Here is a 24,543-nt window from a genome sequence, read left to right as displayed (position 1 = left end):
AGAACTCATCCACCTCTGTCACACACATCATGGTGCTCAGGTGCCTTACCATGGAACAGCCAAGCACAAGCTTACTCCCCAGGCCCATGCCCCATGCTGTAATCTTGGAGGGAAATCTGAAAGATGGCTTTTGTTTGCTTGTTTGAACGCAGGCACGTATACCACCTCATGGGGTTATGAAACATTTGTCTTCCTCTAATTTTGCAGCAGTTTGAGACACATTCTGTCTCCCTCCTCCTCAAAGTTGCTCCCATCTGCTGCAGTTATCCAGTACCGTGTGTGCAACAGTATGTCACGCCCACCTTCCATTTTGCAGCCCATTGAGTGAGATTTCCTCTTTTTGGGGGTTTGGGGAATGGGAAGGAGGCAGTTTATGTGTGGGTGCCAGATTACTATCTTGTTGCCTGCTATTCTTGGAATGCCTCTGAAAATCTTGCTATTAGCTTTTTCACTGAGCAGCCAGAGTAGCAGCTTCTGCCAGCAAACCTGCTGCAGTAGCTGCAATATCGCTACAACAAAGGCTGCTACATTAATAATGCCAGTGAAATTAAAATGCAGTGCCCTCAAATTAAATCCAGGTTGCAGTCACACACATTGTGCAATTGACCTAGAGTATCATGGATCCAGGCTCAGATAGTCGCCTCAGTTCTGCTCATGTAAACAAACCCTTAATCCAGTTCTGTCCAAAATATGTTTGTTTAGAAAAAATACTTCAGATGATGTTCATCTGCAAATGTGGATGAGGAGGTAATAGCCTTGTGTAAGCAGGGAAGATGAGGACCAAAGCATCTATGAATGACAGAGCAAGTGTCACAAATCTTTAGGATCTGCTTTTAACCCTAATTCAAATAAAAGGCAAATTTCTCTTCTTTAATGAAGCTGTAAGCCTATGTAGGTTCGCAACACCTCAAATAACATGAGCCTTGATTCTTTAAAATGCAGTTCATACCCTATACATCCTTGTACATGGATGGATTTTAGCCACCTTCTGTAAGGCTTTCTTCAGAGCCAAAAGTACAGAAGCCTCTTCCTTCACTTCTACATTGTTTCTATAACGCTCTCTGAATTTGTCAGATGCAAATCCATTATCCAAATTGTCCTCCTGGCTTTCAAGTTACTTCTGAATTTGTTCTCTCTGACTTCATACTCAATTGCTTTTACTTGTCTCCTTAGCCCTCCTTTTCCCTATTAAGTGCCTTTCTACTAGCACTCCCTCTAAAATGAGAGGGAGTTGTATTTTGAACATTGTCAACATCACTTACAACTCTTCTCTAAAATCTTCTGTGTTTTAACCAAAGACTGATTCTCGTTGATGCTTTCTTTTCTCTTATGTTACACGTGCATTATATCATGCTGCATTCTGTCTGCATTAGCACTTGTGGTATGTCCAATGCTTTGTATTTCAGCTCTTTTCCTTTAATCAGTCCATCTTCTTACTTCACATTCATGTTACTACATCATTTCCAGTATCAAAGTCTCCTTGCACTTTTAATACTTTCTACAATGCTTTTAAGGTATTTTTAAATAGCATGTTCCAAATATAAATCTTATTCTGTAATATAAATGCTAATTTAACAGAAACCTATTTGCTGTCATATTATGTTTCCATATAAAAGTCTCTAGCATTGACATAAGCTTGTATACATAATATAAAGGTCTCCTGGAATCAGATATCCCCCATGGAAAATGCTGGTAGGCACAGCACTGATAAGACATACAATCCTTAACCTGCATTCCCAATCTCTCCACTTTGGTATCATTACTCTTATCAGCTGTCTAGTTTTATTTTTGTTGCAGACAAACACATAATACATTTGTTTTTTCTTTTGCTACTGAATAATAATCTAGAGAGAAAATAAATACAAAAGATACCCATGGGGGTGAGGTACACCTATAGATAACTCAAACTAGAGAAAATTTTCACAGACAAATATTAATGAGACAAGAAGATACATAAATGAATGAGATAGCTGCAAACTTCTACCAGAGGTTTCTAGCAAACAATGTTACACAAAAAAAGGGAGAAGGGAAAATCATAAACAGCAAACAAAAGGTCCATCTTGCAGTCAGGAGATGGCAGATGCACCATGAGGCACAACATCCCTCTGCCCAAAATGGCAGTTCAGATTCTGTGAATACTCTCTCACTTCTGCATGACAAATCTCTCACCTCTCTCCTTCTGACACAGGGAAAAACCTAATTTTTCAGTACAAAATCTCTTACCTTCCTCACCCTATAATGAAAGTACTACTTGATTACTAAAATCCCAGTTCAGAATCACTCAGCATCTCCAGCTTGCAGGGGAAAGGGACAAAAAAATAGAAATATTTCAAATGCATCATGACAGCAACTGAAGAGAATTATTTAATCCAACAGTATAATGCATCTCAGCAGCATAAAAGCAATGGTGGTGATTTGCCATTTCTGCACACTTTCAGAAGAAAGCTTCTTGCCAGCCTGTATAGATGTGTCTAGGGGAATGGTGAGGAGTATAATGGAGGAATGGAAAAAACACTGAGATATATTTGAGTTTGACTGCACTGAGGAGGGAAAGGGACAGTTTGTAAATGTGAAAGGACATCCTGTATTTTACTCTGTTAAGTTGCTGCTTTAGATAAACAAGCTAACAGTTGCTCTCTGAGCAGTTCAGACACCAGAGATGTAGGTGGTTCAGTGAAGAACTTAACTAAGTAAACAATAAAAGACAAGACATGAAAAGGAACCTAAGTAGAAATTATGCATATAAAGTATAAAAGCTCAAGAGAGGATGATCATGGAGCAATACCTCAAATAAAGAGAGACACAAGCATTAGGGTGTCTTCTCCCCAGCACCTTTCTTTGGTGCACAGGCATTTAGCAGAAAAACTCACCCTCCTAGAATGCAATGTAACAAACGATACTCAATTCTCCCCAGATGATCAAGACTTTTTTTCCTGAGATGAAAGTAAAAACTAGCTTAACCAAGGAAAGAACCACTGTTGGCATGCTGGGCACTGTAACAAGATAAAATGAAAGTCATGAAAACCTCACTAGCCAAGAGTCTCAGTTTTAAAATGGTATGAGAAATACAGAATTTCAGAGAGGCTGTTGCACACCTTATTGTTACTCAGTCACACTGGGCAATGATGACCATGGCAAATAGAGAACTATGCAATACCTGCCTTTCCAACAGCAATTGATGAGAAACTGCCATGACACTCAAGAGTACGACAAACGTCCCTGTTGACTGTAATTTCCACACAACAGGATTTCAATGGAAATAAGCAATACTGAATTGCACAATGACCATTCAAAACAATGGTCTATTATGACCATTATGCAAGCTACTAAGTGTTTTTTACTAACATTATAATCAAGATGAATAACCATAAAATCTTGAGATGAAAAGCATACATTGCCTTTCAAGTGATCTGAAAGCAAAAACAAGTTTTGATTTGATTAGTAAAGTTAATGTACAATTCCTCTGAACAGTGTTGCTGTACATACTTCACAATTAAAGAAAAAAAAAAGAAAGCTTAAAATCTGTTAGGTTTTACTTCCCTATCAGTTTCCTCTTAGGACTATGATTCAGTCTGGCATTCTAAGCATGTTTGTTTACTACATTCTCTAGACAGCATACAGATTTCCAGGAATTTGACTGCTCTGCTGACATGATACAAAGTATTATTAAACAGGAATTTAGAAGAATTCAACCTGTTTCCCACTGCCTGCAAAGTTTGCTTTTTAAATGATCCTAGGCAGACTATCAAATGCAGTGCCTTAAAAATGCAAGTCATGTGTCCAGGACCTCTTCTCTATTTGAAAGAGTAAATTACCTGTATTTGAATGCTGTTATACAGAAACACAATCAATTGTCCATATGGCTTAAACCTGTCCCTAGACCAGCTACTAACAGCATATCCAACCAATTGTCTTGTTTATCCTCCTGGAAAGAAGAGAAAAGGGAACTTACACTGTACTATGTGTGAGATTAAGAGGGCAGTGCTGGTATCATTACACGTTAGCCTTCCCTGTGCCAGGTCCTGCTTCACTTGCAATGCAAATAGGTACCTGCAAAACCAAAGGGAACAAAGGGTTACACAAAGCACAAGGGAAAGAGGGGAAAGTATTTCAACCCCAGCTCCATTTTTGACTCCATGTTCCTTTCACTTCTTGGAATCTACAGAAGTGATCTGCATTTCCTAAGTTTAAAGGCTAAGTAAAGCATAACAGATACTGTATTACAGCCATTACAGTCTTACACGGTGGCTGCTTTGCAGAACCAAGATACCTGTCTTTTGCTCTCTCCTTTCCCTCCCTTGGAACCACACCAGTGAGATATGACTGGAAGCAAATTTGACAGCTATTAAGTGCTCAGCAACCTCACAGCAAGTAGCACTAGATAATGGAGCAGGTTGTAACTATGAAGAAATGCCAGATAAACCACTGATTTAGAGTTATCAGTTAGCTCTTGTAGAATCCAAGAAATCTACACCTTTGCACTCACCTGGAAACAAGGAGCAAGATCTTCTTAAAACAGCTCTAGCCAGCTGTGGTCCTTCTGTGGTCCCATTACCTGCACTGCCTGTGCATCAGCCATTTTTAACACTGCCTTCAAACCATTTCAGCCATGTAGGACAATTCTACATTAATAGTTTAAGTGCAGGGACAACACAGGTCTGTGACATTATTTCAACATTTAAATTTCTTTAAGCTTCAACAGGAATTTAAATTACTTAATTCCACTCAGCATACTAGTAGAAGAATATAGCACAAAAGTGTTGTATTCTCTGCTTCTTCAAGTGATGTAGCTGTTCCCTGTGGATATGCTTTCACATCCTACACACTGCTGCGTACATATATTCAAGTACCCTACCATGCACATTTAAAATCTAACAAAAAAAGTCATTAGGATTCAGAGACACATCTCCAGGTGCAGAAAGAGATCAACAAAAATCAATTTACAGTTCACATACTAAGCAACTGTTATGCAGATTATCTATTTGGAAACAGAAATGTTTCATTAACAACATCAATCACATTATGAGTTTTCATTCATCCATTTTATTGTTTTTACCCAGTCTTTCAAGTAAATGTTCCCTGTTCCTACCCCACTCTTCTACTTTTCTCTGTCCAGGCCAGCAAGAGATATCAATAATAGCAAGAAATATCAATAATATTTTTTTTCCATTCCATTGCTTTATTACCAAATAAAGCAAGACAGAGACAAACACAGAACATCATGAAGGTGGACGTGTTCTTTATAAAGCAAGTCATATGGAAACCAGAGTTCTTTGTAAAACAGAGCTTCCATGTGTTGGAAGACTGAAACCAAAAACTAATAGTGAAAATACTGAATCAGAATGGAGAATTGTAATTAAAACTAATAATACTGCAGATCAGAAAAGGAGGTGAAAAGTTGCACTGAAGAAATACTGCATCAGAACAATGTTTCTCACTATAAAGGAAGGACCTATTCACAACGAAGAACCTTAATAAATCCTTTATATATATATATATATATATATATATAGTATCAGGTTGGAAGAGACCTCAAGGTCTGAACTTGAAGCTAATACTAAAAGGCAGCCATTGATCCTCTTCCAGTCTATCCTCACCCAGTCATTTAAAATTCCGTGTTCTCCCCTGTGTCCACTAGAGATTTAGTAAGAAAAAGTAGTCATGTAGCTACTAACCTTGTAAGTTCCTCCTGCAGCTGAGCATGGTCAGGTGGGAAGAATTTTACAACAAATTTTACAACAACATGCTTCGGTCCTATGGGAAATGTCAAAGGAAGTTAGTGAACATCAGTAACGTGCTGATGAAATTTTATTAAGCAGAATGATGTACAAAGGATGATTCTTGGAACCCACAGTGCACACATACATACTAACCTCCCTTCTTTGTTATTCAGGTTATTTAGAAACTGCACAATAAAATTTACACACGTAAAAGAGTACCTTGGTTGTGGGATATTCTGCCAAATGGACTCTGGTTTTAGTAATTACATCAGTTGATCCAATAAAATACATGTGTCTATTTCCCTTGCTTCAGAACAGGAGGGAGCTAAAATACAATCTATTTTTCAAGTCCACTAGCAAATTACAATTCCTGTTTCAGCAGCAGCACATTTGTTCTTAAGTACAACTCTTACAAGTATGACCACAGACAGAAGAACCAATAGATCTCTCTTTTGTGAAAACGAGAGGCTCCAGATGATACACATGATTATGACCAGAGAGCCACCTATGAAACCTTAATCTCAATGGCAAAGCTCAATAGATGAAGGTAGCTCCAAGCTCAGCAGCCATGTCCCACAGTTGTGATGCATTTGCTAGCTCCTTTCCAGTAATAATGTCTTCCTGATCATTTTCTTTTATCCTTATTACTGCTAGCTGTTGACGGTGTATGCTTCCTCTAATATTTCTTTTATTGCACTCCTTTTTCTCTGCAAAATAGTTTCCTCCATTGCCACCACTACCTCTTAAACTGACTGGCTAAACCTCAGCCTCCTACTGGGTCAGCCCCTTCATATGTTCATGTGGCACAATTTCACAGCACATACAGTACATATTTTAAGGACAGATCAGAAATAAAAAATAAATAAATACATTTAGTGAAGAAAGTTGAGAAGATCTCTACTGACAGAGTCCTAATTTATTCGAGTACTCGCATAATGACAGAAGTAAATGACAGCAAGGAACTACTTACTTCTAATCTGTTTTGTAACAGGCTTCAAAAGATCAAGCCACACCTGAAAACAAAAGAAGGTGGCGTTATCATCTCTGAACAAACTACCATTCACAGAGGAACATTTTTCATCCCACTACTTAGATTACTAATTATTTATTTTTTTCCGGTGTGGTCACCATTATCACGATGACCTCCCTAATTATACATAGTGGGTATTCTCCCCAGAACTGTGGAAGACACTCAGGAAACAGCACTGTTAAGGAGCTGTCACTGTGGCACAGCTTTTGAAGCAGCACAGATTCAGAAAGCTGGGTACAGTGAGGAAATCTCTCCCTCACTCATCTCAGACACCAGGAACCAAACTAATTTTGTGAAAAGAACAACTGAAACAAGTTTAGAATAAGCCAGTCCTGTACTGTTATTGTGGTCTTCACCCTAATTAATCTTGAGAAAGGCAAGTGAAAGGGGCTGGTGCTTGCTTTTGAGCTAGGAACACTGGACAAATGGATAGACAAGACGGTGGCAACCTCCTGGTTTTGGGCGGCCAAGAGAAATCCCAGTGTGAGGCTTAAGCATAAAGGTGAAGCTCCCTTGCTTGGCCTGACAGAGATAAAGGAATCTTACCACCATCACCTGGGGGAGGAAAGTCCTCTCAGGTTGAGGGCATGAGGCTCACAACAGTGTGAGGCATGGGTGGGAAGAAGCTCACTTTTGGGCTGTGAAACACTTCCTTTTTTCTATAAACTTGGGAAGCTCAGGCCCAGGTTTTCTACTGGGGGGCAGTGTAATTTCTGCACATAGTTCACTTTCATCCATTTCTTAACCCATATTTCAGGATGGCATATAGGTTTCTTCTTCAGCTTTCAAAAGAGCAGCTGTGGGTAGAAATAGTTTTCTGAAGGACCTGAGGAAAATGTTATGGAAAGCCAAGGCACAACTGTGCAGAAGGTAAAAGCCAGACTTGTAGAATCTGGAGAAGTATGACAGTTCAGAATCCTCAGCTGCTAACTACCTATTGCTCAAGCTTTATATTTTGTTATCTCACTAAATTGCACAGAGCCTCCTTTGGAGACATCTGGAGTTTGTGAAGGAGCACCCTACCATTGCCACAAAGGTTAAAGTCATTAAAAACCAAATTAACCAAGTCTTCCTCTAGAAAAAGAATATATACAGAAATGATTACATCTTTGACCTTAAGTAATTTTAGATTATGCAGAGACTGAAACATACTCAAAATATTCACTATAGAAAATCACCTGTGAAACCAGGCAGGAACCAGCCTGTATTGCTGTTATCACTGTTCCGATGTTTGCTGTTTTCACCATTACCAATATAAGTGCTTCCAATTAGCAAAGCCCTCACATTCCTTTCCAACCCTAACTATTCTATGATTATATGTTTCTTAATGGAATTCTTTTTATGTTTCTCAGTCTCTGCAGGTATTTTTTTTCCTTCTGAAGGGTTAAAGAAACTTAGTTATCCAAGAATGAGAACACTGTGCTTATCAAACATCAAACTGGTTCTGATGCTTTCTGCCATTTCAGTAACTTAAAACTGAAAGTTCTGAAAGTTGACATGTACATGACCTGCAATGTTGGTTGGGGACTTTGCCAAGTTTAGTGGGAGAAAAAAAAATCTTGAATATGAAGCAACCAGTTTACAAGAATATGGGAATAATGTATTTTACCTGGCACCAAAAAAAACCCACCACCACCTCTCTGTCCAAAGGGAGTTTATGATACAGAACGAGCACACAAGTGACAGAAGTCATTCCTTCCACCTTCTCAATCATCCTACAAGCAAGTAACAACATCTTCGACCAGACTACTGGTATCAGAAACAGAATCACAGAATCATAGGATAGTTTGGGTTGGAAGGAACCTTCAAAGGTCTTCTAGTTCAACCCCCCCCCGCAATGAGCAGGGACACCCTCAATAAGAGCAGGTTGCCCAGAACCACATCCAGCCTGGCCTTGAATGTCTCCAGGGATGGTTCTATGATTCTACAGCTCATCCACCACCTCTCTGGGCAACCTGTGCCAGTGTTTTACCACCCTCACTGTAAAACATATCTTCCTCACATCCCTCCTAAATCTCCCCTCTGTTAATTTAAAACCATTAGCCCTTATCCTGTTTCACTAGTCTTGTCTTCTCCAAGCTGAACCACCCCAACTCTCTCAGCCTTCCCTCATAGGAGAGGTGCTCCATCCATTTTTGTGGGCCTCCTCTGGACCCTCTCTAACAGGTCCATATTTTTCCTGTATGGACTCCAGAGTTGGATGCAGTATTCCAGATGGTGTCTGAGAAGAGCAGAGTAGAGTGGCAGAATCAACTGCTTTGATTTGCTGGCCATGTGTGGAGGGAGAGAGGGAGGGCAAAACAAAGACCTTACCACTATCACCAAACCTGAGCAATCAAAACTTACACATGTGTAACTCCCACACTGTATCTAAACACAGCCAATCTGAGACCAATTTATGAACTGGAAATTAAAAATAATGTGAGGATTCAATTAAGATTCATGTTTTCCATTTTCTGCGGAACTACAAAGGCTAGATTATTATTTAAACAAAGTCTGGCATGCCCTCATAGTGACTGGATGTCAGCAGCTGGAGAACTGAGCAAACATCAAATGTGATGAAACTCCATGAAACCCCAGGCTTGGCCACAATGCCTCATTTCTCCTTGTCCCAACAGGAAGTGCAATCCCCAGACCCTACACTTTCATCTCCCATGCAGATCTTCTCTGCTACAAACACAGCATACTTGAATGCATACAACTGATATGAACTCTGGAGCCTTGCATGTTGAAACAAACACAGCTGAACTGCAAATATATGACTTCAGGTACATATGATTACATCCAAACAAATATGCTCTAAATATTTATTTTTCCTTTTAGATTGCACTCTCCATTGGAAAAGCAACTCAATCTCTTCAGATGATATGAATGTAAAATAGACACGATGCCTGGTTTATTTTTCAGACACACCATTAACTGCAATTTTTTTTTTTAAATTTGCACAATGCTTGAGTTCTACATTATGGCCATTATGAAGCTCAGAAAGTTTCAAATCCCACAGGCACATTCACCTCCACTGCATCATATAAACTCTTTACTATAATTTAAGTGTAAATATTACTCTCAGTGCTGCTTTGCATAGAAACGATTCACAGAATCACAGAATAGTTAGGGTTGGAAAGGACCTTAAGATTATCTAGTTCCAACCCCCCTGCCATGGGCAGGGACACCTCACACTAAACCATATCACCCAAGGCTTCATCCACCCTGGCCTTGAACACTGCCAAGGATGGACCATTCACAAGTTCCCTGGGCAACCCATTCCTGTGCCTCACCACCCTCACAGTAAAGAACTTCCTCCTCATATCCAATCTAAACTTCCCCTGTTTAAGTTTGAACCTGTTACCCCTTGTTCTATCACTAGAGCCCCTAATGAATAGTCCCTCTCCAGCATCCTTGCAGGCCCCCTTCATATACTGGATGACCAATCACCTTCCTATTCTTCATGTGCCTTAGCATGCTTTCCAGGAGAATCTGCTCCAAGAGTTTGCCAGGCACAGAGGTGACACTGACTGGTCTGTAGTTCCCTGGGTCTTCTATATTCCCCTTCCTGAAAATAGTGATCATATTTCCCTTTTTCCAGCCATCAGGAACTTCACCTGACTGCCATGATTTTTCAAATATGATGGACAGTGGCTTAGCAACTTCATCTCCCAGCTCCTTCAGGACCCACGGATGGATTTCATCAGGTTCCATGGACTTCTGCACATTCAGGTTCTTACAATGATTTTGAACGTGATCCTCTCCTACAGTGGGACTAAGGTGTTCATTCTCACAGTCCCTGTGTGAGGTAAACCCCAAAACTAGACACATGAATGTTAATAAACACAGGCAAATGTCTAAACATCCTGTGTCACAAAAGCAGAAGAGATTAAATTATTCTTCTTTCCAAGCAGAAGACTTCTTCTTTTCCAAGAAGACCTCCCCATAAGCAGTGTAGCAGCAAACGCCTCTTGGTGTAATGATAAGGAATGGTGAGGAAATCCTGTATGCTAAGTTTCTGTGAAGTTCATGCCGAGGGGACCAGAACCCCTTTCTTTCACCCCTGCAATCGCCACAGTCAAATGACTGCATGTGGTATAAATGCCTTTATTGATACAGTCTGAACACACATTAATTTTCAGGGACACCCAGCAGCAGTGCCCATTGTGTGGCTGCCATGGGCAGGGACATCCTGAGGGCCTCTTGGGCACAGGCACTGCCTCAGGGCCAGCACCCCAAAAGCCTTTCTCCAGGGGATGCTGGGCGAAGGGGCAGCAGCAGCAGGGCTGCAGTGGGCGGGGCTGCGGAGGCCCCGTCACCCCCGTGTCACAGGGCCACCACCCACCAACGCAGCATCACAATGCCCCGGGGCAGTATAAGGCAGCCTCCTCCCCTGTCCCACTGCCAGAGAGCCTGGTGCTGGCACCAGGACAGAGCTGGAACCTGAAGGCACCCAAAAGGAATTCCTTGAGGCACCCCTGGAATTACTTGGAGGGGCAGAGGACGGAAGACTGCCCGAAGCTGCTGGAGGTTCTCTGCTGCAATTCCAGCCCCTGGAGGGGTCACACTCGCAGCTCATCTGATGGATGGAAATCTGTCTTTAGTCTTTGGGGAGATCGCCATCCTCATCTTCTGGGGAGATAGTGGCAGAAGACAGAAGACGCAGGGTCCACAGCCGGCCCAGTGCCCTCCCGCAGTGCTTTGGAGCTCCCACTGCCGGGCACAGGAAGGGTTTTTGCTGCCAGGGTTGATGAGGCCAGGGTCACTTTGCTGTTCTTGGAAGCCCCTGAGATGGCTTCAGGTGGAGGCAGAAAAGGCAGGGCCAGTTTCCCCCAAGAGCCATAACCAGCCCCTGGACCAGGAGCAGGTCTTGCTCAGGTGCTCAGGGAGTAGCCGATCGCCAGCACTGGGGTCAGGAAGGAATTTTCCCCCGGGGCACATTGGCACCGGTCCCCGGGGGTTTTTTGCCTTCCTCTGAGCACTGAGCAGGACCACTTGTCAGGGCTCCTCGGTGCATTCCGGCTTGGTTATCACCCGGTGCTCGTGCTCCACGAAGGTGGCCCTCGTGTCCTGCAGCTGGGAGGGGAAGAGCTTTTTTCCCCCCAGGTGGCCTAGCAAGTGTCCCTGGGGTTTTTTGCCTTCCCCTGCAGCCGAGCACAGCCCCTTCATGGGGCTCCTTTGGGTTAGTGTGGCCCAAGGGCAGCGGCTCGTGCTCCACGCAGCTGGCCCTCGTGCCCCGCATCCGGGGGAGGCAGAGTTCTGGACTCCCAGGGTGGCCCCAGCGTGGCCCCGGGATTGTTGCCTGTCCTCTGTAGCATTGAGCACCACCCCTTGTCAGGTCTTCCCCGGCCCATTCTGGCTGGGTTCTTGCACTGCTCTCGCACCACCACAGCACCGCTAGGAAAGATTTAGGGAAAGAAAACATAACCTAAACTAGACTAGGCTAAAATCAGCTAAACTAAGCTAAACTAAGCTGAGCTAAACGTAAAGTTACTTATAAATAAATGGAAATACTCTCTCCACCTGCCTTATTTCTAAGCTTTCTGATTTGTGTCTTTGAAAGTTTTTTGTTGCCGAAAACTCCTTTGCATTTCAGGTAAATAGTGTCTCACCCTGTGCACAATGTATCTGTTTATGTCACAGCTGGACCTGTGAGCTGGTCCTTCCTCTTTTTTCTTTCTTTTTTTTCCTAGGTCCCATTTTCCTGGATTAATGCCTCCTCCTTTCCTGCTGTGGTGGCCCCTGCACAGTTTGGGCCTGGAGCAAGCTACCATCTCCCTCTCAGCTCCCCTGACATCTTTCAGCTCAGCCCCTGCTGCAGGAGGACCTCCACCGGTTCGCACCGAGTGCAGCCCTGCCCATTGAGCGCCCTCCCCTCAGCAGACCGGTGCAGGCACTCTCTGCACTGCAGCCTCCCCCCTCACCGGCTCTGTCCGGTGCCGCCGCTGCCACCGCCGGTGCCGCCGGAGCAGAGCTCCCAGACCGGCCCTGGCCCTGAAGCGAGAGCTCCTTCTCCCGCCCACTCTCGCTGCCGGCTCCAACCGCCGCGCCACGCGCTGCTCCCGCGCTCCCCGGGACCCCCTGTGAGCCCCTTCCCGGCTCAGCGGAGCTGCGGCTCCCGGGCAAGGCCTGGCGAGGGCTCGGGGCTCCCTCGGGGGCTGTCCCGCTCGGAGCTCAGGCTCCTGCACGCGGGGCTGCCCCTCGCTCCGGGGATGGAGGCGCCTCTCTGCAGGCACCTCTGCCAATGATTCATAATGAGATCTGCTTCGGAATCTCTGTGAGGTGCTTTTAGGTGGTCAACAGCATTACTTCCACTGAATCTCACCAGCCTTGGGGCACAGCTGTCTAGATGAGGGCAAGGTTTGGGGATCTCCCCCTTTTTCAGAAGCAAAGATTGGAACCTCCAGCAGGAAGACAGACCATCACTCTCAGATACTTGGCTATATTTCCCTTTGCAACAGTAGGGGCCAGGTAAGGTTTACCATGCTCTATGCATGGAGGCATTTTCCTTCAGGTCAAACTGGCAATAGCCTGAAGGCTTCCTCTTCATCAGAGCCACGGCTGACCCACTGTGATTGTATGGATATATTTCTAGCCAGTCAGTTCTTGCCACTGCGAGGGCCTCAGGCACTGGCAGCACCTCAATCTCTCCTGTGTTCTGCCTGAAGCAAATAAACCATTTTGTTTTCAGGAGGCTGAAAATTGTTAGTTCACTTCAGGTTTCTGAGCAAAACACAGAGGGTCATCTGTTTGAAACTTAATGACCTGTGAATTACAGAAGGTTGATCAAATGACCTGTGTTTTCTAGAAAACTAAAAAGGAACTGTATATACAAGAGACATGAGGATTTGTTTGGGCTTTACATCCATTCATCCATCAGGAATGTCAAAATGTCATTATTAACATGGCTACATGGGCCCTCTGTTGCAACAGTACTGTACAGTTGCACTGTTTGAAGAATTACGTTAAGCTCTCAAGTTACCTAAAGCATTAGCCAAGGATATCTGGCAGAATATGAAACTTTCTAGTAAAATGTGTTTCATGTAAATCCAGGAGCAAACTGTGATGGAGATCACTTCTAAAGATCGATGCCCATGTTTTTACAATGTCTTCTTTAATTATAGTTAGCCTAAAACATTCTGACCATGAGTTTTCAGTTTTAGCATGTACGTAAGCCTGTACTAAGGCATGGCAACTGATTATTGTGGCAGCAGATAAATCCTCTTTTCTTTCTTTTGTTAAGAAATACTGCTTCTTCCAGACATTTATGTACATGGACAGAAAATACATTTTTTTTTTTTAATTCCCCAAAGCAATCTCTTGTATGTCAGCCAGGCTACTGATGCAGGATTCACTAACAAGCAGCAAATTCGATACACACCCAAAGGTACTGGTCTAGCAACCCAAATGACCGGCCCACACGCCGCTGGGTCACACAGTAAGTCTAAAGTAAAATACACTTCAGGAAAAAGTCATTAGAGGCTGAGAAGTCATTAGCCTTTGGCATTCTCTGCTACCTGATACTCTTTCCACCCTAGAAGTATTAGTGTAATGCCTGAATGTTTCTGGCAGCTCTTCTCAGAGTTGCGTCAGGACCAGAGCACCTCTCAATTCTCCAAACAGGTCTTTCATCAGTTTATTTGTGTTTTTTGATTTTGCCATCTTTTTTTTAACCTTACTATATTTTACCTATCCATTTCCTTGCCCCATGATGGTTTTCATGCAACTGTGTCACAATCATGGCAACTTCTCTGTCTGTGGGAAAGATTATTTCCACACTCTAAATTAAGCGGGACTGTAAAATCAAAGTTGAGATGCTGCAACAGTCTAGGCTTTGGCTTCTCTACAGCAACTGATTACAATAAAGCGCTTTTCCAAGTTGTGTCTGAACTGGCTGTTACTTTCAACACAAATGAAATCTGACAGGAGTAATCAGGTTTTAAAAACACTTCTTCAACATCAGCAGGCAAGAATATTTTTTTAAGTCCTTTTTTTCATTTGGAGAGTGAGGATTAAACATACCTGGTAAGTAAGGAGCAGAATGAGAGAATAATACAGTGTGTATGTAGATGGAAACCAGCTGAAAAAATTAATCCTTTTACATACCATCATCTTTTTATGATCTGGAAATTCAAGGCCAAAATAGTCGCCTTCAACAAGGTTCAGGTGGTTGCAAACAGCATCATGCAAAACTTTCCCTGGAGCTCTTTGCTGGAAGAAGAAAACAAAGACTAGGGTTACAAAGATGTTTTTAATTAGCGGCAGAAAAATTATTATGCTAAGAAATCGTCCAGCAAACAACACTGTCAAAACAGTTTGCAAAATCAGTGGATATTCTAACCATACCCACAGGGCAGTTGACAATAATTAAATTAGTTTTAAAGCTACAGAAAACATTCATCCATTTCTCTGGATGGCAGCTGAGAATCCGTCTTTTGTGCATTTTTATATTTGAGAGAAAAATACCACAAAACAGAAGAGGTAGAAGAAGGGAACTTGGGACATAGTTAAGTTCTTATGTCTGCCAAGGATAATTTCTAATGTGAATTGTGCAAGGTAGCTATTTCATCCCATGGCTCTTCAAGCCATGTGAGGTGGTGCTATATACATCTGCATAAAACATACTGAAACCAAAATGTTCATTAACAGACCTATCATACAAAACACAAGGTACTGAGAATTTGCTGGACACTGCACGATACAGGCTTAAGCGTTGGGTTCTGACTTCATATGGGCTTATCCCTAGCCTCCTGCTGTGAGGCACTGAGGCTGGTCAAAGCCCATCTGTGCTACCCTAACAGAGTTGTTAGGTAGTTTGGAAGAGTCAAGAGAAAGCATTTCCTTCCACACTGACTTCCAGACTGAAAGTCTTCCCTCTATAAAAACCAGATGTTCTTGTTCAATTATTAGCTCCCAGAGCTGCTGCTTTGCTGATTGTAAGGATTCATCTCATCAGCACGTCAATTAAATCCACACCTGCAGCAAATACTGTAAATTACAGCTCACCAGCAAGTCTTCAGCAAAAAAAAAAATAGCATTTCTGTATAAAAAAGCCAATCACTGAAATCAAATATTTTTGTTCCTTGGACAAATGCTCCTATTTTAACTCAGGAGGCCCTGAAACACAGATCTCCACTCACTTCAGAACAAATAATAACCCATTAAACTGCACAAGCTCCACTGTTAGAAGAAACACACCATATCCCAGACAAATGCCCTTGTACTGAACCCACAGACTGGCCCTTTCCCTTTGTGCCCAGTAAATAATTACTAGAGCAAAATAAAACATCAGTAACTGAGTGTAGAACAGAAAACCATTATAGGTGGGCAGTTCAGCCAACCTGGCTCAGGTCCGAGCCTGAGCCCAGGTCCTGATACCTTTAGCCAGTGCTTTGTATGAACAGGCTACTTGTGAGTGGGCAGCTGGCTCAATCCCACCTCCTCACAGATTGAGGCTCAGTTTGGTCTCTGTTTCACTGAGATATTAAAAAATAAATCCCCACTTTTTTTCCACCTAGGGTAATACCTGGTTTTCAGCCACAACTTGAAGTGCAAAGCATCTTTACAAAATCAATTTATCTAACATTGTCTAATATGATTTGTCAAAAGTAACTACCCAGTAGTGAGGCTTACACCAGAGATTTTAAATGGAAGATGTTTTTCTGGGGAAAGCACAGGACATATGTGCCACCACAGCAGTGCTGTCACTCAGGTGATGGAGGACACAATGACTTCATCCTTCAGTGCTGACTGGTTTTGAAAGTCAGAAGGGAAAGGCCAAGTTCACCTGCCCCGGAACTTGCTGAGCAGGTTTTTGCCCAACATACTCTCATTGCCTCTAACAGACCTATGCCACCAGGAAGCAATGCTCACTTAGATTATCTATTTTATTAACTGTTTGAGGGGAGATTCAGGCTGGAAGTGAGGAAGAAATATTTTACAGTGAGGGAGGTAAAACACTGGCACGGGTTTCCCAAAGAGGTGGTGGATGCACCAACCCTGGAGGCATTCAGGGCCAGGCTGGATGTGGTTCTGGGCAACCTGATCTCATTGGAGATGTCCCTGCTCATTGCAGAGGGGTTGAGATGACCTTTGAAGGTCCTTTTCAACTCAAACTATTCTATGATCCTACAGCTCTATAATATTGTCAGAAAACACATAAAAGAACAGTGGCAGACAGATGTACTAATTTTCTTTTTGCATTTGTCATAACCAATCTTGCAGTAACTAAGACAATTCATAACAAAAGGCTAAATAAGAGATACAGAGAAGGGAAAAAAAAGACATCTATTTTTCTGTACTGAACATTTTTGATCTGACGCAATGCTATCTACAATAAATCTCAAGTGCAAATATATTTGAACACGCTCACTTCACATTCTCCAGCTTCATTAAACCAAAAGCATCCCCAATGACCACCACCCAAGCCCATGCCAGCCATCACACCCTGTGTGTCAGTTCTAGCAGAAAACCTCCCATATTTTCCACTTCATCTGTCTGTGTACATAGGCACCTCCAAACATACATCATAGAATAATAGAATAATAGAATAGTTAGGGTTGGAAAGGACCTTAAGTTCATCTAGTTCCAGCCCCCCTGCCATGGGCAGGGACACCTCACACTAAACCATGTCACCCAAGGCTTCATCCAACCTGGTCTTGAACACTGCCAGGAATGGAGCATTCACAACCTCCCTGGGCAACCCATTCCAGTACCTCACCACCCTCACAGTAAACAATTTCTTCCTTATATCCAATATAAACTTCCCCTGTTTAAGTTTCAACCCGTTACCCCTTGTCCTATCACTACAGTCCCTAATGAATAGTCCCTCCCCAGCATCCCTGTAGGCCCCCTTCAAATACTGGAAGGCTGCTATGAGGTCTCCATGCAGCCTTCTCTTCTCCAGGCTGAACAGCCCCAACTTTCTCAGCCTGTCTTCATACAGGAGGTGCTCCAGTCCCCTGATCATCCTCGTGGCCCTCCTCTGGACTTGTTCCAACAGTTCCATGTCCTTTTTATGTTGAGGACACCAGAACTGCACACAATACTCCAAGTGAGGTTTCACGAGAGCAGAGATTCCTGGTAAGTGCATTTCACTGGAGGCAACAGAGTGACATTAAAAAGCCACTCTTGCAGCAAGATACTTGTTTTCATCCTCATGCACAAACAGAAAAAATGGAAACGTGCCTATGCTTATGTATGTGTCTTACTAAAGTAACTGATGGATTCTACCTGATAAGGACCAAACTTCATCAATCCTCCCAGGAAAAAAAAGGCATATCTTGGAGCAGGGAGATACTTGACCAACAGGAGAAAAGGCAGAGAGCCCACCTGTGTTACTACACTGCCCAGGGTTAGCTGAGGAGAGCAAGCCTGTCTGCTATCAGCCCATGAGTAAAAACATGTGATTAAAACCTGCTAAATGTTTTTATGGAGTTTTTTTCTTACAGGCATTTAGACAATGGAACAGCAGTCTTGTAGCATTTATGTCACTCAGCATTTTCTCTGGAGTGTGCCTCAGTAACATGAAATGCTTCTTACTCAAGTATTTGTAAATAAGTTCATTATTCCAAACTTAGCTTTGATCAGTCTACCTCAAAATAAAATCTGACAGTTTATTCAAGTGAAACACTGTGCATATGAAATCTGCTGAGATTTAGAGCCTGATGACACTCCAGTCTTGCAGGACCAGAAGTACAACATCCACAAAAGCAGGAACTCTCAGGTCTCACAGAGATGTTGATTCAGTGCAGTTTCATGACATCCCTACTAAAAAATTTAAACACAATAAATTAAAATCTCAGTCTGCTGGGTATGGAAGCAAACCAGCAGTCATTCAGGGCACAGCAAATAGGAGCTGACAGAGGAAGCATTCAGGAATGAGTGCACCACATGGATGACATCATCTGTAGCCAGCAGTTGTGTCTGACTTGAATGTGGTTACAAGGCCTATGAGGCCACACAAATTTTCCCCAGAACTTGGAAGGCATTTTTCAGCCATCCAGCATAGCCCTGCTGCCATCCTTCAGACAAGAACTAGGCAAGCTTCATTGGCTTGTGCCCCACAGCCCTGCAGCTACATCCATCTCCCAGGAGCTTGGCTGCTTTCCCCGCTTCACACTAGCACTGTTCTGATCCATGGGGGCTTCATGAGTTCCCCCAAATAGCTGTGTATTACATGACCATAACAAAAGCCTCATACACTGGACTGAAAAAGGTTGTCAACGTGGCCGAACATGAAGGACATTAGAAAGAAGAGACAGAAGACCCATCTCTACTCTCCCTGAGCATCATGGAATGAGAACTCACACGAGGGAAGGAAGGAAGTGATCCCAGGGTGAAGATCAAAGGAAAAGGATGAGGCACACAAGTGGGACATTGATATGGAAGTTGCCACAATGAAAGCTGATGGAAAGAGTGTACCTCCAGATCATTTGCTACCGCAGATGCCACGTTGTAAGGTAGTGAGGGAAAGGAAATGGGAGGGTATGGTGAACTGGTGGAATACAACTTGTAGCAACACCTGGGAGCTGGGAAGCAGCTGTAGTTGGTGGTGGTCCCTTGTCCCTGTTGCTCTTGACAATCAGGTTCTTTGTATAATCGATGAGGAAATACTGCAGCTCCAGAGAGCAATTCTTCCTACCCTAAAAACGCCACCGGAGCACACTGGAATGAACTTGTACTTAGTAGCACAGCTGTACTTTTTTAGTCTTGATGACAAGGAGCCCAGATACCTGTGTTACAGGGCTCCTTCTAGGTGAGGTGGATCCCTGCCATAATGACAGCAGGAAATTACTATTATTCTCTCAAGGTGGTACTTAGTAACACAAAAAATCCATTATAGATTTATTGCAGTGAAGGGAAGCTCATTGATTTCCAGCTACACATCCTTACTGCTTAATGCATTTTGAACTAGCCTTTCATTTAGCTCTGTGAAATCACATTTTAAAAGTCACTTTACATTTTCAGGCAACATCAGGCCACTAAGTTGTAGATTATGAATAATGCACATCACCGTGTTTAGCTGCAAGCTATGAAGGTACCCGGTCAAAGTAGCCTGCTTTACGCATTATGCATTCAACATTTGCTGTCTGCTCATTATTTCAGTCCTACTCAATTCATCCTCCCCCTACTTTCACCAAAATCCAAAACAGTACGCTGCTTATGATATTCCAATACTAAATATTTTAATAGGTTCACCAATTCTTTCATGTTCTGGCAATCAATAATCATTGTAAAAAATCTCCCTCTACTTACTTGCTTAGGCCATTCTTTGGCACAAACTGCAATATAGAAGTCTTTAAAAGGAGAAAGTGCAGAGCAATATCTGGAAGATATCCAGGACACATTCCCCCACCTCCCAGTTCATTTAGCAATTATTTCACTAACCATTTATCAGGAAAAAAAAAAAAAGAAAAAGAAAAGAAGTACCTGTTTAGGATCAAATAGTGATATTACCATTTCCATCCATCTCAGAGTGAGACTTCAACTTTTGATTGAAAGGTTTTTGTTTATTTTATTACACTTGCTTGTGCATTAGTAACAGCTGATAAGGACAGAGTTCCTTTATGTTCATCTAAAAGAAGAAGGTACCTTAATCGTTCACACCTGCCACAATATAAAGACAGCCATTACTTCCACTAATGCCCTGTGTTCCCATCACATTCTGAGTGCTCAACAACGAGATGTCACAATTTGGTCATGCTAAATATTTTACACATGCATATGTATTATATTGTGAAATGTTTAAACACAAAGTTTAAGATTTTGTTTGTTCTTTCATGGGTAATCATCCAGAAAGCCCCTTGTGCTTCAGCTCAGGCTGAGTCCCAAATTATTTTTATACTTCAGTTTATCAACTGTGCTGAAATGACAGCAAAAACTTCATCCAGTGTTTTCATTACTATTTATGAAGTCAGATACAGTCGTAACCAATACTAAAAATAACCACACCAAATTCTGAACAGCATAAATTTTCTCAGTAAATTAAAGCTGCTAAAAATTATATATGTATCTACAGCTCTGAAAGGGAAGAAAACCAACCAACAAGTGCTCATGATAGGCAACTTGTATGAAAATAACCTTAAAGATGATATTGAGCAACAGGGTTCTTAAACAAATAACCCTGCCAGAAATTTATACTTCAAAAGAGGCTTGAAAACTACTCACAGGAGAACAGTGCTGTCAGCATCCAAAGACAAATTTCTGTTTCAAACAGTTCTCCTTTCTGGCATAAAATGAAATGTATAATTCATATTTAGGAAAAGTCTGTTGCTTGAAGGGTGGGATTAAAAGCAGGCAGCTGTAGTCCAAGTGTTGTTGCTCTGGACCTAACATTGCCAAGACACTTGGAGCTCCTCTGCCCTTTTCCTCCTCCCCTCCCTTTTAAAGTGTAGGTGTTAATCCTATAGGAAGGATTAGATGACCATAAAAATAGCTTTAGACCATAAAGATAGCTCTCGCATCTGGGCTTACTAGTTTTTACTTTGCTGTTCAGCTTAGACTGCGTAGTTAGGAAGTGTTGGAAGAAGTGTGATTCATCACCCCTACATACTAGGGCAAAGCAGAGAGGAAAAGTGACATGTTAAACTGAGCAGCCACACACTCCCACTGCTTTCAAGTTTCCAGATCTCCCCTCTGTGCCTCCAGCCACCAGGTATGCACCCCATTTGCAGGCAGGGTGTAGAAGAGGCAAATTTTCATGATAACCTAATGGCACCTCATTCCTTTGAAGATATTTTCCATTTGAATGTAGTTGAAAGCTCCACTCCTGGCACATATCCCACATGCTTTTGCACAGACTAAGCACATACCATCAAAGGCAGGATAGAGGCCAAATGCAGTAACAGAATAAGTCTCTTATACTGCCTTAAAAACAGGCAATTGATCATCTGCTGTGTGTGTACAATAAGACTATTTAGTGCTCCTTTCTTTCAAGATTTTAGTGGACTGCTTTCCCACTTTACGCTCATCACATAAGCTGAATTCCCTTTAATGCAGGCGCTTGCCTTCTGTTATCTTTGATATACAGCTTTACCCCTCAGTCAATTTTTATGGTGGTGTGGTTTTTTTTAAACAGTGGGATTGAATTTAGGTGTGTTTTACTCCAAATACCTGCCCTTAAAATAAAACACAGCAGCAAAGTTACACTTTTTGCCCCCACTTTTCAGCTATGATAAACCAGACGACTTCAGAAACTACTATTTTAGGTATGCAATTACTAACCAAAAATCAAAACTGTAGTTACTGAAGTGAAAATACAGAGAGAAAGATTTTAATAAAAATCTCATTCCTTGGCATTTCTAGTATGGTCTCCAAAAGAAATTTGCCATTTTCTACATTTGAAGATACACAGATTTGTTATTACAACCATGGATTTGGATTTCTGGGCATGACAAACTGGCTTATGTCAAAATATTTTCTAAAATAGGCAAAAGCAGCAGGATTGCTCTGACTAGGCTTTAAACTCTCTTCCAGTGCCCCAAATCAACTTTAGTGGAAATACTCAGCTGCAAAATTCAGGTGAAAATTAAACATTTATCAGGAAAAGTAGTAACTAAACAATCTTCTTTAATAGTTAAACAGTGTGGAAGTTAAAAAATTAAAATTGTCTAGGAAAGCTAATGTAAAGTTTTATGACAAAGCTATTTTCAGTAGTTCTTGGTTAAAACTTCTTACAGCAGAGTCAGACTAACACAAATTTCAGCTGCAGCAAATCCTCAGGTAGCTGTACATCTCCATAATTACAAGTTCAGCAAAGCTACTGGTATTGGAGGCTCTGCTTGGTCTCTTTTCACTTGGCTAATAAAATCATAGCTTTATAACATAATGGGCAAATGCCACCCACACTGTATTATATATGCCATTTCAGTTTGCAAGGGAGGAAATACAAAAGATGGCACAGGCACCCACAGATGTGGGCCTTTCCTTCCACAGACCAACCTGTCATCTTCACGTGTAAAGATTCAGTCATTTAATTTCTCTGCAGTTCTTACGAATGCAAACTGATATTAATACTGATTTTATTTCCCACCTTTAAATTACTCTAATTTCTAGTTGATAAGGAGTTTGCTACTGCAAAACCAGCAGCAACCACCACAAAACTAGCAGAGCCCTTTGTAAAGAAGAAGAAGAAAGGAGAAGAAAGGCAGATTCTTGTAGCCCAGAGAACTTCCTTCTTGGGTAGCTGTAGGGACAAAATCCTACAGGAGAATTTAATTTGCACATCCATCCCACTGTCATCAATGCCAAAGGAAATCTGGAACTTCTCAGCAGCTAAACACCACAAACCCTATAGACCAGAAAACATTCAGCCATTGGTCACTGTAGTCTAAGTACCCATCTGTTTATTACAAAGTGTTATTCATGGTGAAAAGCATTAACAAAACACTTCATGATTTCCCAGTTCACTGGTTCCTTTAGTTGTATTTACAGCATTTTAACTAGGTGACATCTAACCTTCAGTTTGAAAGTTCAGCTGACCTTTAACAGCCTTAACTTCTCTGTACTGATTAAAAAAAAATACATTTGACACATATGCACTTAAAAAACACTTTATCAACTTAAAGGAGATGCTCTGATCCCATCTGCTAATTAATTCAGCTGGAAAACTTCACTGTTATCTGCCTAACACTCCTCTAAGAAATTGTCCTGATGAGGTCATTCATTCCTTCACACGAAATGCAAATGCTGATCGCGGTAACTCCCCAAAAGCCTCAAACTGCAACAACAGGTCACTGCACAAGCTAATCAGTCTTCCTAAGAAAATACCCAAACAACCCCAAACCTCATTTCTTGTAGCACAGCCATTACTGCTGACTTTCTTCAGATACATGTAAAATACTTGTGGGAAACCAGTATTGGCAGAGCAAGTCTTTTAAGTAACTGTTCAAGGCCGCAGGATTACACACACCAGCCAGTCAGTTCTTGGACACTTCCATCTGGAAGCTCTGCCAGAGCCACTGTTACTAGACCAAAATTACTTTCCTTGAACATTGTTTCAAATGCACAGTGTGGACAAGAAAAATGAGGCATTAAGAGAGCAACAAGAAAATTTACTAAAAATATGTCATCTTACTCCCTAAATTATCTCTGCAAATGCTGAGTCATCTCTACCTAATTTTATTAGTAAAACTAAAAAGTGGTTTATGGCTGTTCTTTAATCCATTAGCAGAGCAAATATCCACTGCTGGAAGAGGCTATTTTCCCCTTCTGAAGAGTATCATTGGCACAATGTACTGCAGCTTCAGGGCTTTGAGGCTGAATGGTGATGACTTGCAAGAACCAGCGCCAGCCCACCGTGAATTTCAGATCTTGGAGTAAGTTGCAGAGCAGATGCATTAAGCGGTGCTTTCCTCATGACCAGAAACACACTACTTCGCAAATCAGCACATAAAAAAAATAAGAAGGCAACCCCACTTTTGTGTTACTTTGTGCTAAAACCAGGTGCATGCTTAAAGAGCTTCCCTGAAAAGCTATGTCTCATTGAGAGGTGCAAAAAGGGAAGGAGTCACCCCAAAACCATCACAATTACGACACCAAACCCCTTGGTAGAGACCCAGAGATGTCAGCAGGCACCTCTCTGACAAAGATTACCTCTGAATTATCTATGTTTAATTGACAGCCAGGGGGGTAATTGGGCAGATGTCCCCATCTGGCATCATCTGCACATCCACCAGCAGCCTCTCCCCGCAGAGATGTGCCTGATGGACACAGGCACAAGTGTCCTGCAGTGCAGGGATGCCCAAAGCACAGGTCCAGCCTGTGCACTGTGGGCAATGGCTTTGGAAAACACATCACAAGGCTCTT

The 24,543-nt window shown here is 42.1% G+C and overlaps 1 protein-coding gene across 4 annotated transcripts in view; it reads right to left on the bottom strand.

Annotated features, from left to right (window-relative positions):
• The window catches only part of FARP1 (FERM, ARH/RhoGEF and pleckstrin domain protein 1), a 174,358-nt gene that overhangs the window by 58,820 nt on the left and 90,995 nt on the right, over positions 1-24,543 (bottom strand). For all 4 annotated transcript variants that reach the window (XM_034074377.1, XM_034074378.1, XM_034074379.1 and 1 more), the window contains exons 2-5: positions 14,842-14,946; positions 6,691-6,733; positions 5,676-5,754; positions 3,953-4,050 (exon numbers count right to left, since the gene is read on the bottom strand). In XM_034074377.1, coding sequence (XP_033930268.1) covers positions 3,953-4,050; positions 5,676-5,754; positions 6,691-6,733; positions 14,842-14,946 — 325 coding nt within the window. The remainder of the gene's footprint in view (positions 1-3,952; positions 4,051-5,675; positions 5,755-6,690; positions 6,734-14,841; positions 14,947-24,543) is intronic.

This window comes from Melopsittacus undulatus, chromosome 2 (genome assembly GCF_012275295.1).
Source record: "Melopsittacus undulatus isolate bMelUnd1 chromosome 2, bMelUnd1.mat.Z, whole genome shotgun sequence".
Taxonomy (NCBI): domain Eukaryota; kingdom Metazoa; phylum Chordata; class Aves; order Psittaciformes; family Psittaculidae; genus Melopsittacus; species Melopsittacus undulatus.
This window is presented reverse-complemented; position numbering and strand designations above follow the sequence as displayed.